Source organism: Anas platyrhynchos, chromosome 2 (assembly GCF_047663525.1).
Source record: "Anas platyrhynchos isolate ZD024472 breed Pekin duck chromosome 2, IASCAAS_PekinDuck_T2T, whole genome shotgun sequence".
Lineage (NCBI taxonomy): Eukaryota > Metazoa > Chordata > Aves > Anseriformes > Anatidae > Anas > Anas platyrhynchos.
Window position 1 is genome coordinate 98,587,800 of NC_092588.1, and position 18,095 is coordinate 98,605,894.

Here is an 18,095-nt window from a genome sequence, read left to right on the forward strand (position 1 = left end):
AGGGATTGCAGCTACCTTGAGCTGCACTGCAGAAGAAACCCCTCACAGCTTGTGCTGCCAGTGAGGCTTTTCTATGAGGAGAATTTAGGAACATTGCCTCTCCAGATACACTTCACACAGACTCAATAAACACATTCAACCCAAATGACTAAGTGGGAAATTGGTTGTTTAACTGCAGAACAGAGCCTTGTCATAGCAAAAGGTTACAGAAAATCAGAGGCAAGATGAGAAGTCAGTCAATTCTTGTATGGCCTAACAATTGCCATCCACTTTGGAGATGAGGCTCTAAGTTTCTTGAAATACTTGTTTGCCCAGTTGCTTAGAAAACTGAGTAGCTAAACTGGTGAAAGCTTATGGTCAGTCAGATTGGCTGCATATCAAAATAGCATATTCCTTGTTTAAAAGCACGAGGATATTTGTTGACCTTGAACTATTTACACACATTATTTAGTTTGAGAAACCAATTGCAAGTTGAGCCCAAGCTAAATTTCACTTTGTTTCCTCTTATTTCCAAGATGTGATGCTTCCCCCCCATTTTTTTTTTTTTTGATTGTAGATCTGTTGTCACTCTCCACTATCTTGTTTCTGTTTCTTCTGAAATCATCACACCTATTTCATGTTGTGAATATTTCTTGTCTTTGTGTGGTTGCAGGGCACATGCCTGTGCTTCAGAGCACACAGACTCTTATAATCTTCTTAAAATGAGAAAAATGACTGCCTCATCCTCTCATTTTACTATATCCCTATGTAGGTCAGGGTCCAATTTAAAATGACTCTTCTTGTTTTTTAAAATCCCGTATAAAACCTATGTCACATTTTAAGTACTAGCTGAAATCTTTTCTTCCTTCCTCACCCCCTTCTTATAGTTTCTTCTCCTCTGTTGTTATTAGTCTCTGTGATGGTATTGTTTTTAACTTAGCACAGTATTTTGCTAACCAACCCATGTGGAAGAAACAATAAATTATATTTGTTATTGAATAGAGAGTGAATAAAGAAAAAAAGCAGGTCTTCCTGTTTCAATTATGGAATTTAAAACCCAGTAGCAGTTGATGGCATCATACCCTTCGAAGTCTGGCAATCTCAATATATTCCTGAGTTCTGGTCAGGGCTCCCCTGGGATCCTGAGCTTTGACAGATGCCAGTCCTTAGTCTGTGCTGTGAGATATTTTTTTTTTATATATTATTATTATTTTTGTGTTTGTGAATTGATTTATACATGGTTATTAATATAGGCTTTGGTAACATAACGTAAATGCATCACTAATCCTGTGATGATGACGATTAATTGGTGATGCACTGCATGATTCAGAATAACAAGCCTCTGGGAGAGAAGATTTTCAATTTAAGTGATCCCATCAGTTGGAAAAATTAGCTTTATTTGAGTCCCCCACCTCCGCTTCTTGTCGGGGCTTGCACTGGGAGATGTTGCCTCCCTGTGTTACAAGTTAATATGCTGCTGTGGTATGGCCAGGGAAAGCACCAGGGCTTGGGATCTGGGAAATACTCTTTGTTCTGCTGCCCAAGCATTGAGGGAAAATCTTGGGGGTTCTGGACCAATGAATTGGAAGGATCTGGTGAGAAAAGCAGTAAATATCAATTATGGCTGCTAAAGTAAACAAGGGAGGGATATCAGCCAGTATGGCTGCAGATTCACTGGTGGCTAATACAAGAGCAGGATTCATCTTCTAGATTTGACTTGCAGAGAGACTTGTTTTTGTTTTGCCAAATTGTATTGCTTATCTCATTGCTGGTTTGCTAAGCTACAAAACAGACTTTCAGAAGGGTTACCTTTACACCTATTTTAACATCAGAAGCCCCACTCTGGCAGGAAAGAAAGCCTGTCAGAATTTGTATGAGACAAGGTCGATGTTTCAGTGTGGTGAAGTGGCTTCATCTGTGTGTGCTTCTGAATGAGCTGGTCAGAGGAACCTGGCAGTGAAACAGAGATGAATAGCCCTGGCTTGCCTAGGCTACAGGCGTGATGGAGCTCCAATACTAAAGGACAGATGTTGTTGAGTTCTTTTGTTAATGGATGATTAAGCTCCCACTCATATCTTAAACATGCTAATTATAAAGCTTCTAAATATAAAATAGGAAAAGTCCCTCTTTCCCCTCCAGTCTAAGAATAACTCGTTTTAAATACTCACTCATGACAACTGCTTTCTTTAACAACTGTGGTTGTCCTGAAGAAGTATCTTTTGTAAAACATTCTTCAGACAGGAGTTACCTTTCTCTGAACGTAGCTCTAATTATGCTTACTGATGTCAGTGACAAAAATAAGGGTATGAAAACCAAGCTCCAGTGAGGCTTGCTGCATAAGTTCAAGGAATTAATGCCCCTGGCAGTTTTGCCTCTGCTTCTGCTGCAGAGCAAGCAGTAAAGAGCGTGCCTCAGCTGTGGCAGTACAAAACCCAGCATCTTTGCTTAAAGCCACCATTGCTGGCAGTGTAAGCCAAAACGCTGAACTTTGTGCTGAGGCAGCTGATGTCTGGGGATGTGCTTGTGTCTGCTGGTTGTGCTGTGAGGATGCTGACCTGTGGCAGTCACTATGCACAGACGTCTGGGGGCAATGTTTTAAATTGCTGTAGCGGCTTCACTCTAGCTAGTCTCGTGGTTCCCTAAACAGTCATTGCCCTCTTTTTCCCAAAGGAACATGGATCCAGCATAAAAGCAGATGCTGCATTAGATCCAGACTTGTGCATTGTCAGCTGGAGGTACAAATGGGAGAGCAAAGGCCACTGAATTTCAAGGACTTCAAAAGACATATCTGGTTTTCTAAACTCCTTTGACTTACAGGGTTCCCTTCAAAATCTTTTGCAAGGCCCAGGCAAAACAAAGCACGTTACTTTAAGCCACTGTGGATGGCAAATTATGAGCCTCGGCCAGAAAATTCAGTTGTTTAACCATCTCAGCAGGCTAAAGGCATGCTGATGGCCACTTAGCTGCGAAGCATTAATTCACTAAAAATTGTCACCTGCACTCACCTGTGTGTACCTCCAGTTGTTAACAGCAAATTCGTCAGCTGGTGGCCTAACACTGATCACTGCACTGGTGGTTATGAGCATGTGGAGATGCTGATGAGCCAAGGGCAGGTACGACCCATTACTTCCTAGCACCTGTGTGAGCAGAGCATAAAGCTCATTAACTTTTAATTTTCAGTGTAGATTTTCAGGGATGAAGCTAGGCAAAAATCCTTCTGTTACTTCTGTAGCACCCACAGTTTTACTTCACATGCTGAGGGGATGCAATTAATACCAAAAACCCTGTGGAATAAATATGGAATAACACCATTTTAACCAAGCTGCTGTTATGAGTAAAAAAAAATTAAGTGTTTTAGGTAATTCTTCAGAGGCTGTGTAGGAGTGAAAGAGCAATTCATCTATCTAGTTGATATTCTGAGTTGTATGATTATGGGGCAAAAACAGAACAGTTGGCAGAGCTGTTTAATTCCACCATCCTCTCCACCTGCACTCCTCTCCATACCTACTCAGTCTGTTAACTCATGTCTCAGCAAAATAAGGTCTGAGGAGGTTGTTATGAGATTCAAACACTGTTATTGTGTGTTTCTATAAAATTATCTTCATCTCTGGGCTTCTAGATGCTCAAGAAGTGTGAGGGCTTTCTGGAACAACTTAGAAATCTCATTACTTGGGTTCCAGTTTTGTCCCACTGTTATGAATTTATCTATAAAACCATTTACACAAACTGCAACCTTAAAGGTCTAAGAAACTATCAGAAAAAGTGTCTGAAGGGGAAACACAGGAAGAAAGTTATTTGCTTAAATGTATACCAGCATTAAATGACAGAAGTAGAAACATAATTTTGGGAACAGGATACTTAGGCTAAGAGAAGTTGGTAGGGATGAAAGCAGACAAGTTTTGCATGTCTGTTTATTTCAGTGGGAGTTGAGTGCTTATGTAGCTTTAGCTATCTACATCCTGTTGCTGCTTAAATACCATTCAAGGTGTGGTCCTAGGCCTGAGTCCTAATTTTATGTCTGACCATCATATTATTATTATTTTCTGATGAAAGACTCATTCCTCTCTAGAAAAACAGATACTGAAACAGTGGGCTCAGTTCTCTTGTTGACACCATCTCATTTCAGGCAGAAGTTTTGTCCTATCTACCACTTTTTTTTAGATGTTGTTTGTTATGAAATATGTGTTTTTAAAACTCCTACTGGGACTATTTTCATTAGGCTCTAGTAGCCTGATTGTACTAAATCAGTTTTGACTTCATACTACACTTGTGCAGACGTAATTACCTGAAGTTCAGAGTAGTTATTTCTAGTTTACACTAGCAATACAGGCCCTACCAAGTGTGAGTCACCTGTTAATTCTTTTCAGAATGAGAAAAAAAATCTACATTTTTATCATTATTTTTTAATATACAAGCTTAATGTAGATCTATGAGTAATACATTCCACAACAGAAAACATGATTTAATGGATGTGGTTGTTCTTTTAGTGTGGCACGTGCATAGCGGGAAAGAAACTGAACCTAAACAGATTTGGTAATTTCTCTAAGCCTTATTGCAGGCATGAGCACTGGACAGCCCATAGGTGCAGGAAACTGTAACACTGCCTTCTTTAATTCATCATCATTCTTCCTCTGTGTCAGTTTGGTTTTCTTATCAGAAAATCACTCATCCCTTGAGTTTGACTGGAAGATGCACGTTTCCAGGTTTATCCCAAAGCTTCTGATAAAGACAATTTTGAGCAGCCAGGTCCTCCTAGCATATCTCTTGGAGAGATAGGCCAGGATAGATTGTCCTACATTTTTTACAAAGAAGCAAGGAAACATCAAACCAAATAACCCCCTCCCTCCAGTTTACTCCTATTAATATAGTGGCTAATTGCAGTTATCCATTGGTTAAGGTATTATAAGAGGCACCTTCTAATTTTGTTGTTTGCAATGATCATATTTAATGGGAGGTAGGTGCAAGTGGTGGCTTGCAAGCTTAAATCAGGTAGACATTGACACTGTCTACTTTTTCAAAAGCAGTTTGAAGGCCATGTTTGAAAACATTTGTATAGTGCCAACATCATCTTTTTATAATGTTGGTAGGTGGCATTGTCAGGTTTGTTTTATTTATTTTTTTGGTGGGGGGAATTCTTTTTTTTTTTTTTTTTTTTTTTTTTTTGCTAGATGTCAGCAGTAGTATGGATGCAGCTGCTAGGGACATTCTTCTTAAAGCAAGTGTATGCAGTAGGGATGCTGAATCTACATTCAACAGTTCCTGTAGTTATATTGTCTTCAACTGTAACATGCAAATTCAGTGCCTGTAAACTCAGTCACTAACTCACTACACATAAACCTTAACTGTAATTGGACTGCAGGTGTGGAAACAATAAACAATAATAAAAAAAAAATGTATTTATGTTTCTTATACCCCCTATGGCTACACAAATGCCCTTTTCCTAGTACTGTCATCTATGGTATTGCCAAGTTTTCTAATGCAGTAAAAATCTTCTTGAAAATAAGGATTGGTAAAGGTGTAACCGATAAGAAAAATGATGTTATTACTCAAATGCAAACAGCACCCTAGGGCTGGGTTACCTCTTTAAAGTATACAAGAAACTTTTGGCTAATCAGGAGTTTATGAAAGGTATTTTTGCTGGAATGTGAAGGTTGGCTGAAAGAGAAACGCTTTACAAAGTCACTGACTGATAAAGGGAAAAGTTGTTCTGACAGTACTGCAACAAAACATAGAAGACTTCCAGGGGAAAGCAGTGACTGGTAAATAACAATTTGAAATTTTAAAATGTAAAATTTATATATCAGGAAAAAAAAAAAATAGATTTCTTGGGAAGAACACAATGTGATCAAGCTGCACTAAAATGGCCAAGCAAGCAGGACTTTTTTTCAGCGTTTTCATTTTGTAAGCAAATTTAGTGAAGTTGTATGTTTGTTAGAATACAAACTTACAACTCTGCAAAAATTAAATTTCTATTCTTCTTTGTTCTGTAATTAAAATAAAAATTCCCTTTGAATCAGATGGGCCCAAGTGGGCTTCTGCCTTTATATATTATCATCATGAATACTAGTAAGCTAGACTCTCAATACTTCTGTGAATGTTCTTTTACTCTTTTGCATCCATTCAGATTTAAATAGGTAATTCTTCACACGTTAAAGTGTAAATGAAATATTTTATTTTTTTTTCTAAAGTAAATATCTAGGACTTCTATGGTTCTAACACCGTCAGAATACAGAATTAAGACCACGCTTGAGTACCTTTTCTAAAAGTAATATCAAATGAAATATTTGACAGCCAGGATACCCTATTCATGAATCTTATTAAGCATAAGATAGTAATACATTCTTTTTTTTTTTTTTTTTTCCCCATTTTTTTTTCTTATTTTTAAGAAAGAATACCCCTTGTTAGGGTATCCTGGGCCTATCAGACTTAGCCACAGTTTTCTGTTTCCAGTATTATCAGAGATGAAAAATCAGAGCTTGATGCTCACAGCAGTAAAGCAGTTATAACAACATTACCTACACACTCAAAAGGTGGGGACCACCTGTAAGTGTCTGGCTGAACAACAGGATGTTGATCTTGCACTTCTCATTATGGTTCACACTATGTTCCCATCACTGCTTTTTAAGTGTAGAGCTCATTAGCTTTACTTTAAAATACAGAAGCAAGGCTGAACTCAAGTAGGATCAATGCCCTGTTTTGCCCGGCACCATGCAAAGCTATTGAACATGTCTCTTGCAGGATAACAAGCTCACAGTCAAAGTACAGTGCAGATATACCTGTGTATAGCCACACAGGCAATCATGCAGTAGGGCTTTCCATTGAGTGTTGACAGCTTGTGCCATTGCCTGCTGTAAAGGACAAAATCCACTATGCTAAGAAGAGAAGGGGTTTGCAGCCTTTGCAATAATTGGTTTGGTGGAAGGGCTGGATCCTTGGGCTGGGGACGTGAAGAGGTGCTGTCAGTACATTCATTGCTCTTGCCATTCCTAGTCCTGGGCTCAGATCTGTTAGGTCCCAAGGTACAAGCACTGAACTCTGGTGTGGCTTCTGGGATTTGGCAGAATAGGGAACTTGCTAGGTTCTGGATTTTCTTTACAGAGCAAGGCTGCTGTAAAGCCATTGGGGCTTTGCTCTGACTGACTGCAGGCAATGTGGCTGGATGCACCCCAAGTCATTTAGAGTAGTAACTCCTTTTCTAGCTGTTGTAACCCTGTCTTACAAGAAAAGGGCAAGATGCACACAGGCAAACACATTCCTCTTTCTACAGGAGTTAATGGCAACAGCCACTGAGGTTAGCAGAACGAGATAGCTGCATAAGTTTCATAGCAAAAGTGACATCCCTTAATTGTGCCTGATTTCTGACCCTGTCCTTTTCTCATCCTCAGCAGTGGACCTTTCTTATCTCAGTTGTATTTTGTTCTTTTCCTGCAGGAGAAAATACAAGAAAACATCACAAAGGTAAGACTATATCGCAGAGGACTGGAAGGTATTTGTGAGTCATCTCTCTCTCCCTCTTTTTTTTTTTTTTTTTTTTTTTGTTAGGGGGTTTGAGGGAGGATTTTCCTGTTACCAGATTGGTTTTGCTCCCAGGGAAATGCCATTCTACTGATTGTTACCCTACTTGAAGGTCCATCCTGCACTCTTGCTCCAAATTCCCTCTGGCTCTAGTGATAGTCCTCCCCTTTGACGTTAGCAGTGGTTCTCCCTGAGTAAGGACAAAAATATTTGTCCTTGAAGGTCAAACCCTAATAAACGTCACTCTGTTCCTTCTGCACGATCTGCTAGTTCTAACTCTTATCACTTACTCATGCTGTAATAAAAAATGGATTGATGGCTTGTAGTGCTGCTAATGATCTGTGGCTTTGCAGGAGACTGAAGGAAAATGGGGATCCTGTTGATTAACGGGCCCTATTACAGCTACCTGATCTAGTTATCTTACTGCCTCCTTGCAGGAGGGAGGACTAATGGGGTTCTTTGACAGGTTCATTTTTCTTTCTTTGGAGCTCTTTTGCTTGGTTGCTTCAGACCACACTCTTTGCAGTGCAGTTTTTTTGGTACTGACCTGACTCCCCCTCCCCTGCATCTGGAGTATTAATTGGTGGCTTAATCTCATGGCGTGCTGAGCATCTTTAGTTCGTGTTGACTTTAACAGGATTTGAGACTCCTGCAGAGTGCTTCCTAAAGACTAAACACTATGGCTCTGCTGAATGTGCCTTTTCATGTTGTGTGATGATGGAGGAAGCTGGCAGACTTGCTATCACATTGTGCTGAAGATGACCACCCCAGTGCAGCACTGGTGGGACAGTCTGTGCATGTGCTTGTGTGTCACAGCCACAGGAAACTGAAGTGTGGTGGCCTGACTCACTGATGAGGTGTGTTTGAGCTGTGACAGGTCGGTGGAAAATGCTGATTTGGAGATCTCTGTGCTGAACCGTGCAGGCGGGTATTGCATGGTGTGAGATGCAGAACAGAGAGCAGGTAGATACATTTCCAGTTGTTTTCCTAAATGTGGAGCTGACACTAATTCTGCATGCAGCTCTACTTTTTCCCCCACATTTCCCTTGATGTTACCATGTTAATTATGACAAAGTCTGTGGCTAGAGGTGTTGATTTGGTGCAAGAGGATTTGTTCTGGGCCTGAAACGGTTTGCTGAATGAAGGATTGCTCTGTGTGTCTAGCACTGCCTGCATTGTCCTGAGCACCACATCTTATTTGGGTGTGTTTTCTGTGTATATAACTACAGCATCAGGGAGGTTAGTGTTCAGCATCTCTTCTGTACAGGAGAGTTGCTGCAAGCCTCTGAAGAGAGACGAAGTGTGTCACAGGCTCCTACAAACCCAACAGCTTGACCAACAACATACAGAGAATTAAATACATCAGAAATGACAACCTTCTTAAATGTACCATTACAGGGTTAAGCCCTGTGCCCCATGCGATTTCAGACTTTCTCTTTTTCACTCTCCCCATATTTGGTTTGGGCTTTGTGTCCTGCGCAGTCACCTGCCTGGCTGCTGGGCAGATGATCTCTGTGGACCTCCCTTGTGAAACAGCTGGTGTCAGCTCTGCGGGGCAAGGAGCCACACAAGGAACCTGCACACAGCAATTGCAGAGCAGCTACTCGTAACATCCTGGCTCAGCTGGCACTGACTGCTGGCCAGAGGGCTGGGTACTGCAGTGAGGGAGCTGCTGCGCCTGGCAGCCGTGCTTTGCATGCACCTAGGGCAAACTCACTGGCTATGGAGGGAGCTTCTGACTTGGATTTGCCAGCTGCTGTGTGGTTAAGGTACAGCACTAAATAGGGAAATGGCATGTGTTGCCATCTGATGCAGAAATGTGGTGTGCAGGAAAAGGCAGTGGCAATGCATTGAAGGGCTGGTTTGAGGTAGCATCTCTCTAAGTTTGTAATTCCAGAAACACACATAAACCGATGATTTGGCTCAGGTCTCTGCCTTCAATTCCCACATTCATCTGTTGTGGGATTTTCTTCTTTTTCATTCATTATGTTTATTTCAAAGCAATCTTTGCTGTTCTTTTGTCACCAGGCTCTGGAGTGTTACTGGCAGCTCCGGTGAAATGATCTTTTGTTTGCTTTTGCATCTTCTTCCTCTCTTCCTCTTTGGGGAATGGTATTCATAATCACATAATGATGCATAAGTGGTAGTGAACAGCACTTGACTACACAGGAGAAATGCTGCTGTCCTCTGTAACTTGCAGTGTAAAGAAACACTTTCCACTGAGTGCAAATCTGTTGGGAAGGAAGATATGCAAGAAAAATATGAGAAGAAAGAGTCAAAGTAAAATCTGAGTGGTACTAAAAATGTAATTGGAAATGCCAGGTACTGACTTCTGTATTGATCATTCTGTTAACTGAGTTGGCTGAAATGCTTTTGTAACAATAATATATTGATATGATTTTCCTCATAAACTTGGAACTTTCACAGCTGTCTAGACAACCCTAATTTCATTAGTCCCAACCTAGTAATTGCATCTCAACCACTGAGCTGTGATGTAGATTAATCACAGCAATACTGAAGAAGTAGGATATTTAATCAGAACTCAGGTCATCTGTCATTCTTCCATCTTGTTCACCTTGGGTAAGTGTAGAGTAGACAGTTTATTAAATAGTAACTAGAGAGGTAGTCAGCAAGAGGGAGAACTAAGTGGGAAGCTGAAACTCTCATGACCTTCCAGGTCCTGAGTTGTTTCTGCTTTTTCTGGAGCACCTGAGACCTATTTGTTTGGTGAGGCTCCCAGTTTACCTGAAGATACCAGCTGTGGTGTGCCCATGTTTTCTGGGAGGTATTTAACACCTTCAGCTTACAGGGAGATTAAAAGAAATGAACCCTTCAAGTAGCCTTTAGCAATCCCTTCCTAGGTTAGGTTCATCTGCTTGGGTGAAGTTCAGCCAGTGAAGTTGGTTTAACATTTGTAAGGACTGTGGGAAGTTCTATTTATGTTCTCAGAATTTTTCAAGTAAGTAGTCTGTGCATTAGTTTACAAGATATGCTTTTTATTTTATTTTACTTATTTATTTTACTGTTACAATCCACAGTAATGTGTTTGTACTCATCCAGTAACATGGAATTGCGTGTGTTGCTATTTTGGTGTAAGTGCATGTTGCTGGTTAATTGTACAACTTAATTTTCCATTAAGATGCAAATGGTTCTCGTAAAGTGAACTCATTTTAGAAAAAAAAATGAGTAAAAAGAGTCCTGATATTTTATCCATCCATGGACAAAATGTACATATTTTTTTGTCTTTAACTTAGCTGCTAATGTTATACACGAATTACAGAACAGAAAAGGAAATGTACTCAAAGTGCCTTTGAAATACAGCTGTGACACTGCAAGAAGCATTGTAAAAGGCCTTGCAAATTGTTAATGTGATTTCTTTGAAAGAAAGAGAGAGAGAAAGGAAGGGAGGAAGAAAGAAAGGAAGAAAGATTGCATCCTAATTATAAAAGTCAGCTTGTGATACTAACCACACGGCTGGAACATTGTCTTCACTAATTTTCGTAAGCATTTTGTTGTTTCTTCTTCAGACAATCGCTCAGCAAACTCATAAGTAAAGGTGTTGTCTATTTCTTTCCCTCACTTTCCTTTTCTTTCTCCTATGTGTCTCTGCTTCTCAGTTCCATTTTTCTCTAGTATTTAGTTAATACTCTCTGGGAGAGAAAATGTGAATGTGAACACATGCTTTCTTTTTTAAAAAAAAAATATATATAAATGTGTTAGTGTGGAGCACAAGGAGAGAAACCATGCGTGCACAAATGTTGCTATACACAAAATAAATAGAAAACTGTATTTTTTTATCCTCCCAGCTTTAGTTGATGAACATCTTCACGGTTACTCGTACTGATACCTCTTTAGATGAAAACAATCCACTGTTTCTTTTGGATTATTTCAAAATTCTGGTAACTTTCCAGCCTTGCAAGTCTCATTCTAAGTACCCTTTAAGTTGTGCACTTACTCGGGATCAGATCCTGTAGCTTTACCATGTTGAAGAAACTCTGCTGGGGTTAATCTTGTGCTTTAGCGCTACTAGGACACACTAAGGAGATCTCTGTTTGAGGAGGCATCAGTGCTCTCTCAAAGCTGACCGTCAAAGAGCCTTATGTATGGTGGTTGTTGTCATTACCATTGATAGAGAACCATCAAATAATGTAGACTTGAGGGGACCTCTGGAGGTTGTCTGTTCCACCTCCTAGTACTTCAGAACATCATTATGTTTTTTATTTACTCTTGGCATTCATCATTTGACTCAATTTGAAAATATGTTTAGTCCTATAGCACTTAGTTCTGACATCATTTAATTTTCATAGCTTATCTATTGACCTTGCAAGGTTATCTTAATTACAAATAATAAAAATAACCCTAATTCCTTAATCCCTGCAAGTAATTATAATACCGCTTAGCTCAATTTTTTCTTTATTGCTAGAGTTGCTCATATATATATATATATGAATGAATGATGCATTAAAGGATGATATCCTAATCATTAGCATACACAAGCAAATGCACAACTTGATACGTCAGACTTCTTTGTAAAGTGTAAAGTCTTTTGTGTACTGAGACTTCATCAACTCTATATTACTTCAGTAGGTCTTTATGAAACTCTGCATTTCAGGGAAACTGATGATAATGTTTAAATAAATAAAGACGGCTGGGCTTTCTGCAAAGTGAGATCTATAAACTTATTTCTGTAATATTATAGGTGGAGCTGGTTCTGTTAATTTTAATGAACATTTAATTTCAGTAAAAAAGGTATTGATTTGTTGAGTGCTATTTATTAAGTGCACTGCAGAATCATAGGTATATAGGGAAAAATTGAAAATGGTCATTTAAGTAAAGCTTATAATTAATCTGCACGTGAAGGGGCCAAATTAAAGTGGCATTGGAAACCCTCATTTGGTATTTCCAAGTTTTCTGGGCACTTGAGTTTGCAACCTGAATGATCTAATGCATTTTAAGTGCAATAAGATACTGGCAGTGTTACAGAGCTCTGAGTAAAAAATCATGGTTCGAGTTAACAAAAGCTAAGTGGAGTTTGGGCTTTAATGCATGGAGAGGGAATTGGGCATTCATGGAGGAAGCTAATATTACTTGGCTGAGTAGGGAAACATCATGTTGGGAGGATTGGAGGAAACTTACCTTCTGGAGAATCCCAGCTTTGTTCTCTTAACACTTTCTATAAGAGGAAAACATTAAAAATGACTGACATTTTTACATATTCTCCCTCTTCTTTTCTTTTCTCTTCTCCTATTTCCTTCTGTGTATGGGAGTTGGAAGGTGCAGTGACTTTGGACTCCATACAGATACGCATTTTTTTCCTGCTCTTGACATCTTGCTAAGTTTTTCCTACATAAAATGAAGCAGCTGTTTCTTAATATGATGGTTTAATATGATATTAGAGGGAGGTATAAATTTTGGATTCTTGACATGAGTAGTAGGGACTTATTTGCTTTTTCCAGAGTAAGAGTAAATTCAAAATAATTCTGAAACATGACTAAACAGTGCCAAATCATTCTTACTGCTATATATTACCATTATTTTATCAAGATCTATTCTATCTCATCACATTTCATAGTTTTGAATAATTATTTAAAAATGTAAGCTCTAAATGATTAATTACTATTAAAATATTGAATATATTAGACATAATTTTTCCAGCTTATTTGTAATATATTAAAAAAATTGTGCAAAATTTATTTTAACAATAGCACATCTTGCATGATATGGAATGGATTCTGACAGATATGAAAATGGCAAATGTAGGTTATGCTACTGAAATATCATGACAACAAGTTTCCTTCACAATAAAAAGAAAATTATTTTGAGTTTTTTTCCTAAATATACTCATGCTTTGGTGAAATTCAGTCGCAAACTTCAGTGTCTTTTCAGTATAGCTGATAAGACACCTTTGCTTTTGCATTGGTCCTTTGTTCATATATGATATAGATTTTCGTAGTTTAATTGTTGTATTTTTTTAGATTTATGTTTTACAGACACTGTACAGAATTGTTTTAAGATTTTAGATCATATTTTTTGCTGGACCCTGGAAATACATACATGCTATTCTTGCAACAGCTGAAAGGAAACCAGACTATCTGTACCAATTTGTAAGAAGTTATTTACAATCCCTACATTTGCAAGGCTTGTTCCCTTTTTGTTAGAGTAAGACTAGTACGAAATGAAAATTAGGTTCAAAAGTCATGGACTTTAATAAAGATTGTTCTGTACCTGAAACTCAAACCAAAATGACTTTGAGAACTATACGTTTTTTTTTGTTGTTGTTGTTGTTTTCCTTACAATACTTTGGCACTTCTGTTTTTGCCAATTGGAACCAGACAAGATAGTTCACATATGAATTTGGAAGCTGCATGGGAGAAGAATAAACCAAGTCTCCTGGCACCTTCCTATTGGGTTAGTTTGGCTTCTTTCAGTGACATCCAACACTGTTCATACTGACTTATTTTTAGTTAAATTGAAGTGGCTTGCTTTTTTCTTTGAGGTTTTGCAGGTTTTCATTCTTCATAGACATGGAATGTAATTCTGCTTTTGGGTACACTGCTAACAGTAAGTGTTCATTTCTGTTTTAGCTGATCTCAGATACTTTACAGAAGCGTGTTCAGAGAATTAGATTAGAATGTGGTAAGGGGATGTAAGAGGGAATTCTTCTCCCATGATTTACACATAATTTCTATAAGAAGGATAATAAAACTTCATGAAGAACTCAGTTAAGCTCTATATTATGACTTACTAGACATGATCTTCCTGTAAAATACAGAATCACAGAATTTTTCTAGGTTGGAAGAGACCTCAAGATCATCGAGTCCAACCTCTAACCTAACACTAACAGTCCCCACTAAACCATATCCCTAAGCTCTACATCTAAACGTCTTTTGAAGACTTCCAGGGATGGTGACTCCACCACCTCCCTGGGCAGCCCGTTCCAGTGCCTCACAACCCTTTCAGTAAAGAAATTCTTCCTAACATCTAACCTAAAACTCCCCTGGCGTAACTTTAGCCCATTCCCCCTCATCCTGTCACCAGGCACATGGGAGAACAGGCCAACCCCCACCTCTCTACAGCCTCCTTTAATGTACTTATACAGAGCAATAAGGTCACCCCTGAGCCTCCTCTTCTCTAGGCTGAACAAGCCCAGCTCCTTCAGCCGCTCCTCGTAGGACTTGCTCTCCAGGCCCCTCACCAGCTTCGTCGCCCTTCTTTGGACCTGCTCAAGCACCTCGATGTCCTTCTTGTAGCAAGGGGCCCAAAACTGAACACAGTACTCGAGGTGCGGCCTCACCAGAGCCGAGTACAGGGGGACGATCACCTCCCTAGCCCTGCTGGTCACAGTGTTTCTGATACAAGCCAGGATGCCGTTGGCCTTCTTGGCCACCTGAGCACACTGCTGGCTCATATTCAGCCGACTGTCCACCATCACTCCCAGGTCCTTCTCTGCCTGGCAGCTCTCCAACCATTCCTCTCCCAGCCTGTAGTTCTGCTTGGGGTTATTGCGCCCCAGGTGCAGGACCCGGCACTTGGCCTTGTTGAACTTCATACAGTTGACCTCAGCCCATCGGTGCAGCCTATCCAGATCCTCCTGCAGAGCCTTCCCACCCTCGAGCAGATCGACACACGCACCTCGCTTGGTGTCATCTGCAAACTTACTGAGGGTGCATTCAATGCCATCATCCAGATCATTGATGAAGATGTTAAAGAGGACCGGCCCCAGCACCGAGCCCTGGGGGACGCCACTAGTGACTGGCCTCCAACTGGACTTGGCTCCATTCACCACAACTCTTTGGGCCCGGCTATCCAGCCAGTTTCTAACCCAACGAAGCGTGCGCCAGTCCAAGCCAAGAGCAGCCAGTTTCTTGAGGAGAATGCTGTGGGAGACGGTGTCAAAAGCCTTGCTGAAGTCAAGGTAGACCACATCCACAGCCTTTCCCTCATCCACCCAGCGCGTCACTTTGTCGTAGAAGGAGATCAGGTTCGTCAAGCAGGACCTGCCTTCCATAAACCCATGCTGGCTGGGCCTGATCGCCTGCTTGCCCTTCAAGTGCCGCATGATGACTCCCAAGAGGATCTGCTCCATGAGCTTCCCTGGTACTGAGGTCAAACTGACCGGCCTGTAGTTCCCCGGGTCTGCCCTCCGGCCCTTCTTGTAGATGGGCGTCACATTTGCTAGTCGCCAGTCAGCTGGGACCTCCCCCGATAGCCAGGACTGCTGATAAATGATGGATAGGGGCTTGGCCAGCTCCTCTGCCAGTTCTCTCAGTACCCTTGGGTGGATCCCATCCGGCCCCATCGATTTGTGGACATCCAAGTGCCGTAGCAGGTCACCAACCAGTTCTTCGTGGATGGTGAGGGCCACATCCTGAATACCATTATTATTTTTTATATTTTTTTTTCATGAGAAGTGAATTACTCAGATTTGATGCATGCAAGCCAGTGAAACCTCCTTAGTGAAAAAGACATTAACTTTACTGGTCATGTTGGTAGCACAGGAGGGAGGAAGCTAGGACAATTGCTGCTTGTGCAATCCCTCTGTGACTAAACACATTGCTCATTTTTCTAAGTCTGAATGAAAATGGTTTACACCACTAGGAAGGGGCCTTCTTTTGATACAGCTTGACATAGTTGTTAGCAAAAGCACAGGCTGCTCTGTAGAACTTCTCTTTTTATACTTTTCTTCTAATTTGCACTGTAATTGCAAAAATCAGTGTTCACAGATCTGTATTAGTATGTGAAAAAACCTTCCAGTTTTATTCCTTGAAATAATTGTTAACACACTTACCTCCAGTCTTTTCTTTCCCCAGCTGCCATTTCTCATCCCTCTTTCCTGAATGCATTTTTTTTTTTTCTAATCCACAGCATAAGGAAGACAGGTGGTAGTCTTGACTCTGTATCCCTTTGGTCTTCCACTAACTCATGCTACACACACAAGTACAGAGTATTGTCTCTCAAAAAGCTTCCCATCTAAGGGAAGGTGCAATAAACAGGTGGGAAACCATGACATTTGGGATTCCACTGCCACTTTCTGCTCCAAGGCTGTAGCACTTTGCCCTTCATTTGAATCCACAAGTTCCTAGGGAATAAACACCAAAAGAAGGAAGAAAACAAAAATAACTTATATGGACTTTTACTTTAATATTTTAATAATTTAATATTTTCTGAATGTTATATTTTTTTCTGGTCAAACAAATAATGCCAACTGCTATTAACAGGTTGACCCCTCTGAACCAGTGCTTCAAGTAGTGTGTACATAATCCATTGATTTTTCCCATCAAGTATTTATAATGTATGAACTGTAGCACCTTCTAGGCAGTTTTCAGTATGCTGGGTAATTACAAAAAGCCGGTCACTTAAATTATCCTAAGATGTAACATTTCCATGACTGTTTCAGAACCCCCATGTATTAGCTGTGTCTCAAATTCAATTTGAATTGATAATGAGTTGTTTTAATCCCTCTCTTTGATTTAGCGGTCAGACCAGAGGACAACATTGAGGGTGGGTGAAAGAAGGATAGAGAGAAAGAAAAAATGTTAGTGTCTGGCATTATTTTTTCAGTTAATGTAGCAGTGAGCCTTTATTTGGGGAGGCCTTCTCTGGGAGGGCAAAATAGTTGAAGTCCTGTACAAGCTTCCAGCTTTCAAAATCTCTCACTTCTTAGATTCATGTCTCCTTTGCTAATAACAAAGAGGGAATTGTAAGGCATTTTGTTAAAACTCCTTTAAATGCAATAGACAAGGCATTCTTGCTGAGATATTTTGCCTCACGGGAGAATCAGCAAACTCCTGGCAGTGTTACTTTTTCTGAAGAGAAGTTTCTCACTTTAAATGTGGATTACACTGGAGCCATTAAGAGGTCTTATCAAATCTGGGAAAACTATAAACCCGCTTTCCCTGTTGTCACACAAGATAATTTTCTTGTTTAATTTCTACTGATTAAGCTTTATGTTTATTTTAGAAAATTCTCAATAGTTATCCAAGAATTATGATTTTTTTTCCCCCTAAATACATTTGATTTGCCCTGTTGTCCTGCCTAATTCAGGACAATAACTTGGGTATAGTATTTTACTTAAATGAAAGGTTAAGAAGAAGTCATCTATATCATTGTATCTAGCTGGACACTACACTCTCTCTGGGCTAAATGATTTATCACACATTAAGGTGAAAACATCTGCAAGAATCTCGTGTGAAAACATTGACAGCTCCCTGCTGAGTGCCATGCCATCTCCACAGCCACAGGGGAGCACAGTTAGTAATATATTTTGACAGGCTGGCTTCCAAGTGTTAACACCAAAAATGGAAAATAAGCCTTAAGTAGTAGCAAAAGACTTGGGCTTCTTTTGTGTGTGCATTAGTTTAAAGAAGAATCACACACTAATATGCCTAATGCATGTTATTCCTTTCCTAACTTGTATAATGAATCAAATACTCAATGAGCACCATCAGAAAGAAAATTAAGAAGCAATTTACTGTAGTTTTTGGATGGTGTATCTCCCTTCATCAATCCCATCCATCTGTTGATGAGTCAGAAGAGTTGCAGACCCCGCTACAGAATTTCAGGGTTTGAATTAATATTATGCTCCTGTGGATGATGTTAGA

General features: G+C 39.9%; 1 protein-coding gene across 15 annotated transcripts in view; it reads left to right on the plus strand.

Moving 5' to 3' along the window:
• Positions 1-18,095, plus strand: part of PDE1C (phosphodiesterase 1C) — a 393,933-nt gene that overhangs the window by 196,598 nt on the left and 179,240 nt on the right. For 9 of the 15 annotated variants that reach the window (XM_072033271.1, XM_072033272.1, XM_072033274.1 and 6 more), the window contains one exon: positions 7,411-7,437. The exons of 5 other annotated variants lie outside the window; for them this stretch is intronic. In XM_072033271.1, the coding sequence (XP_071889372.1) occupies positions 7,411-7,437 (27 nt within the window). Of the gene's footprint in view, positions 1-7,410; positions 7,438-10,342; positions 10,454-18,095 lie in introns of those variants that run through there. One more of the 15 variants, XM_021268522.4, reaches the window with a different exon arrangement.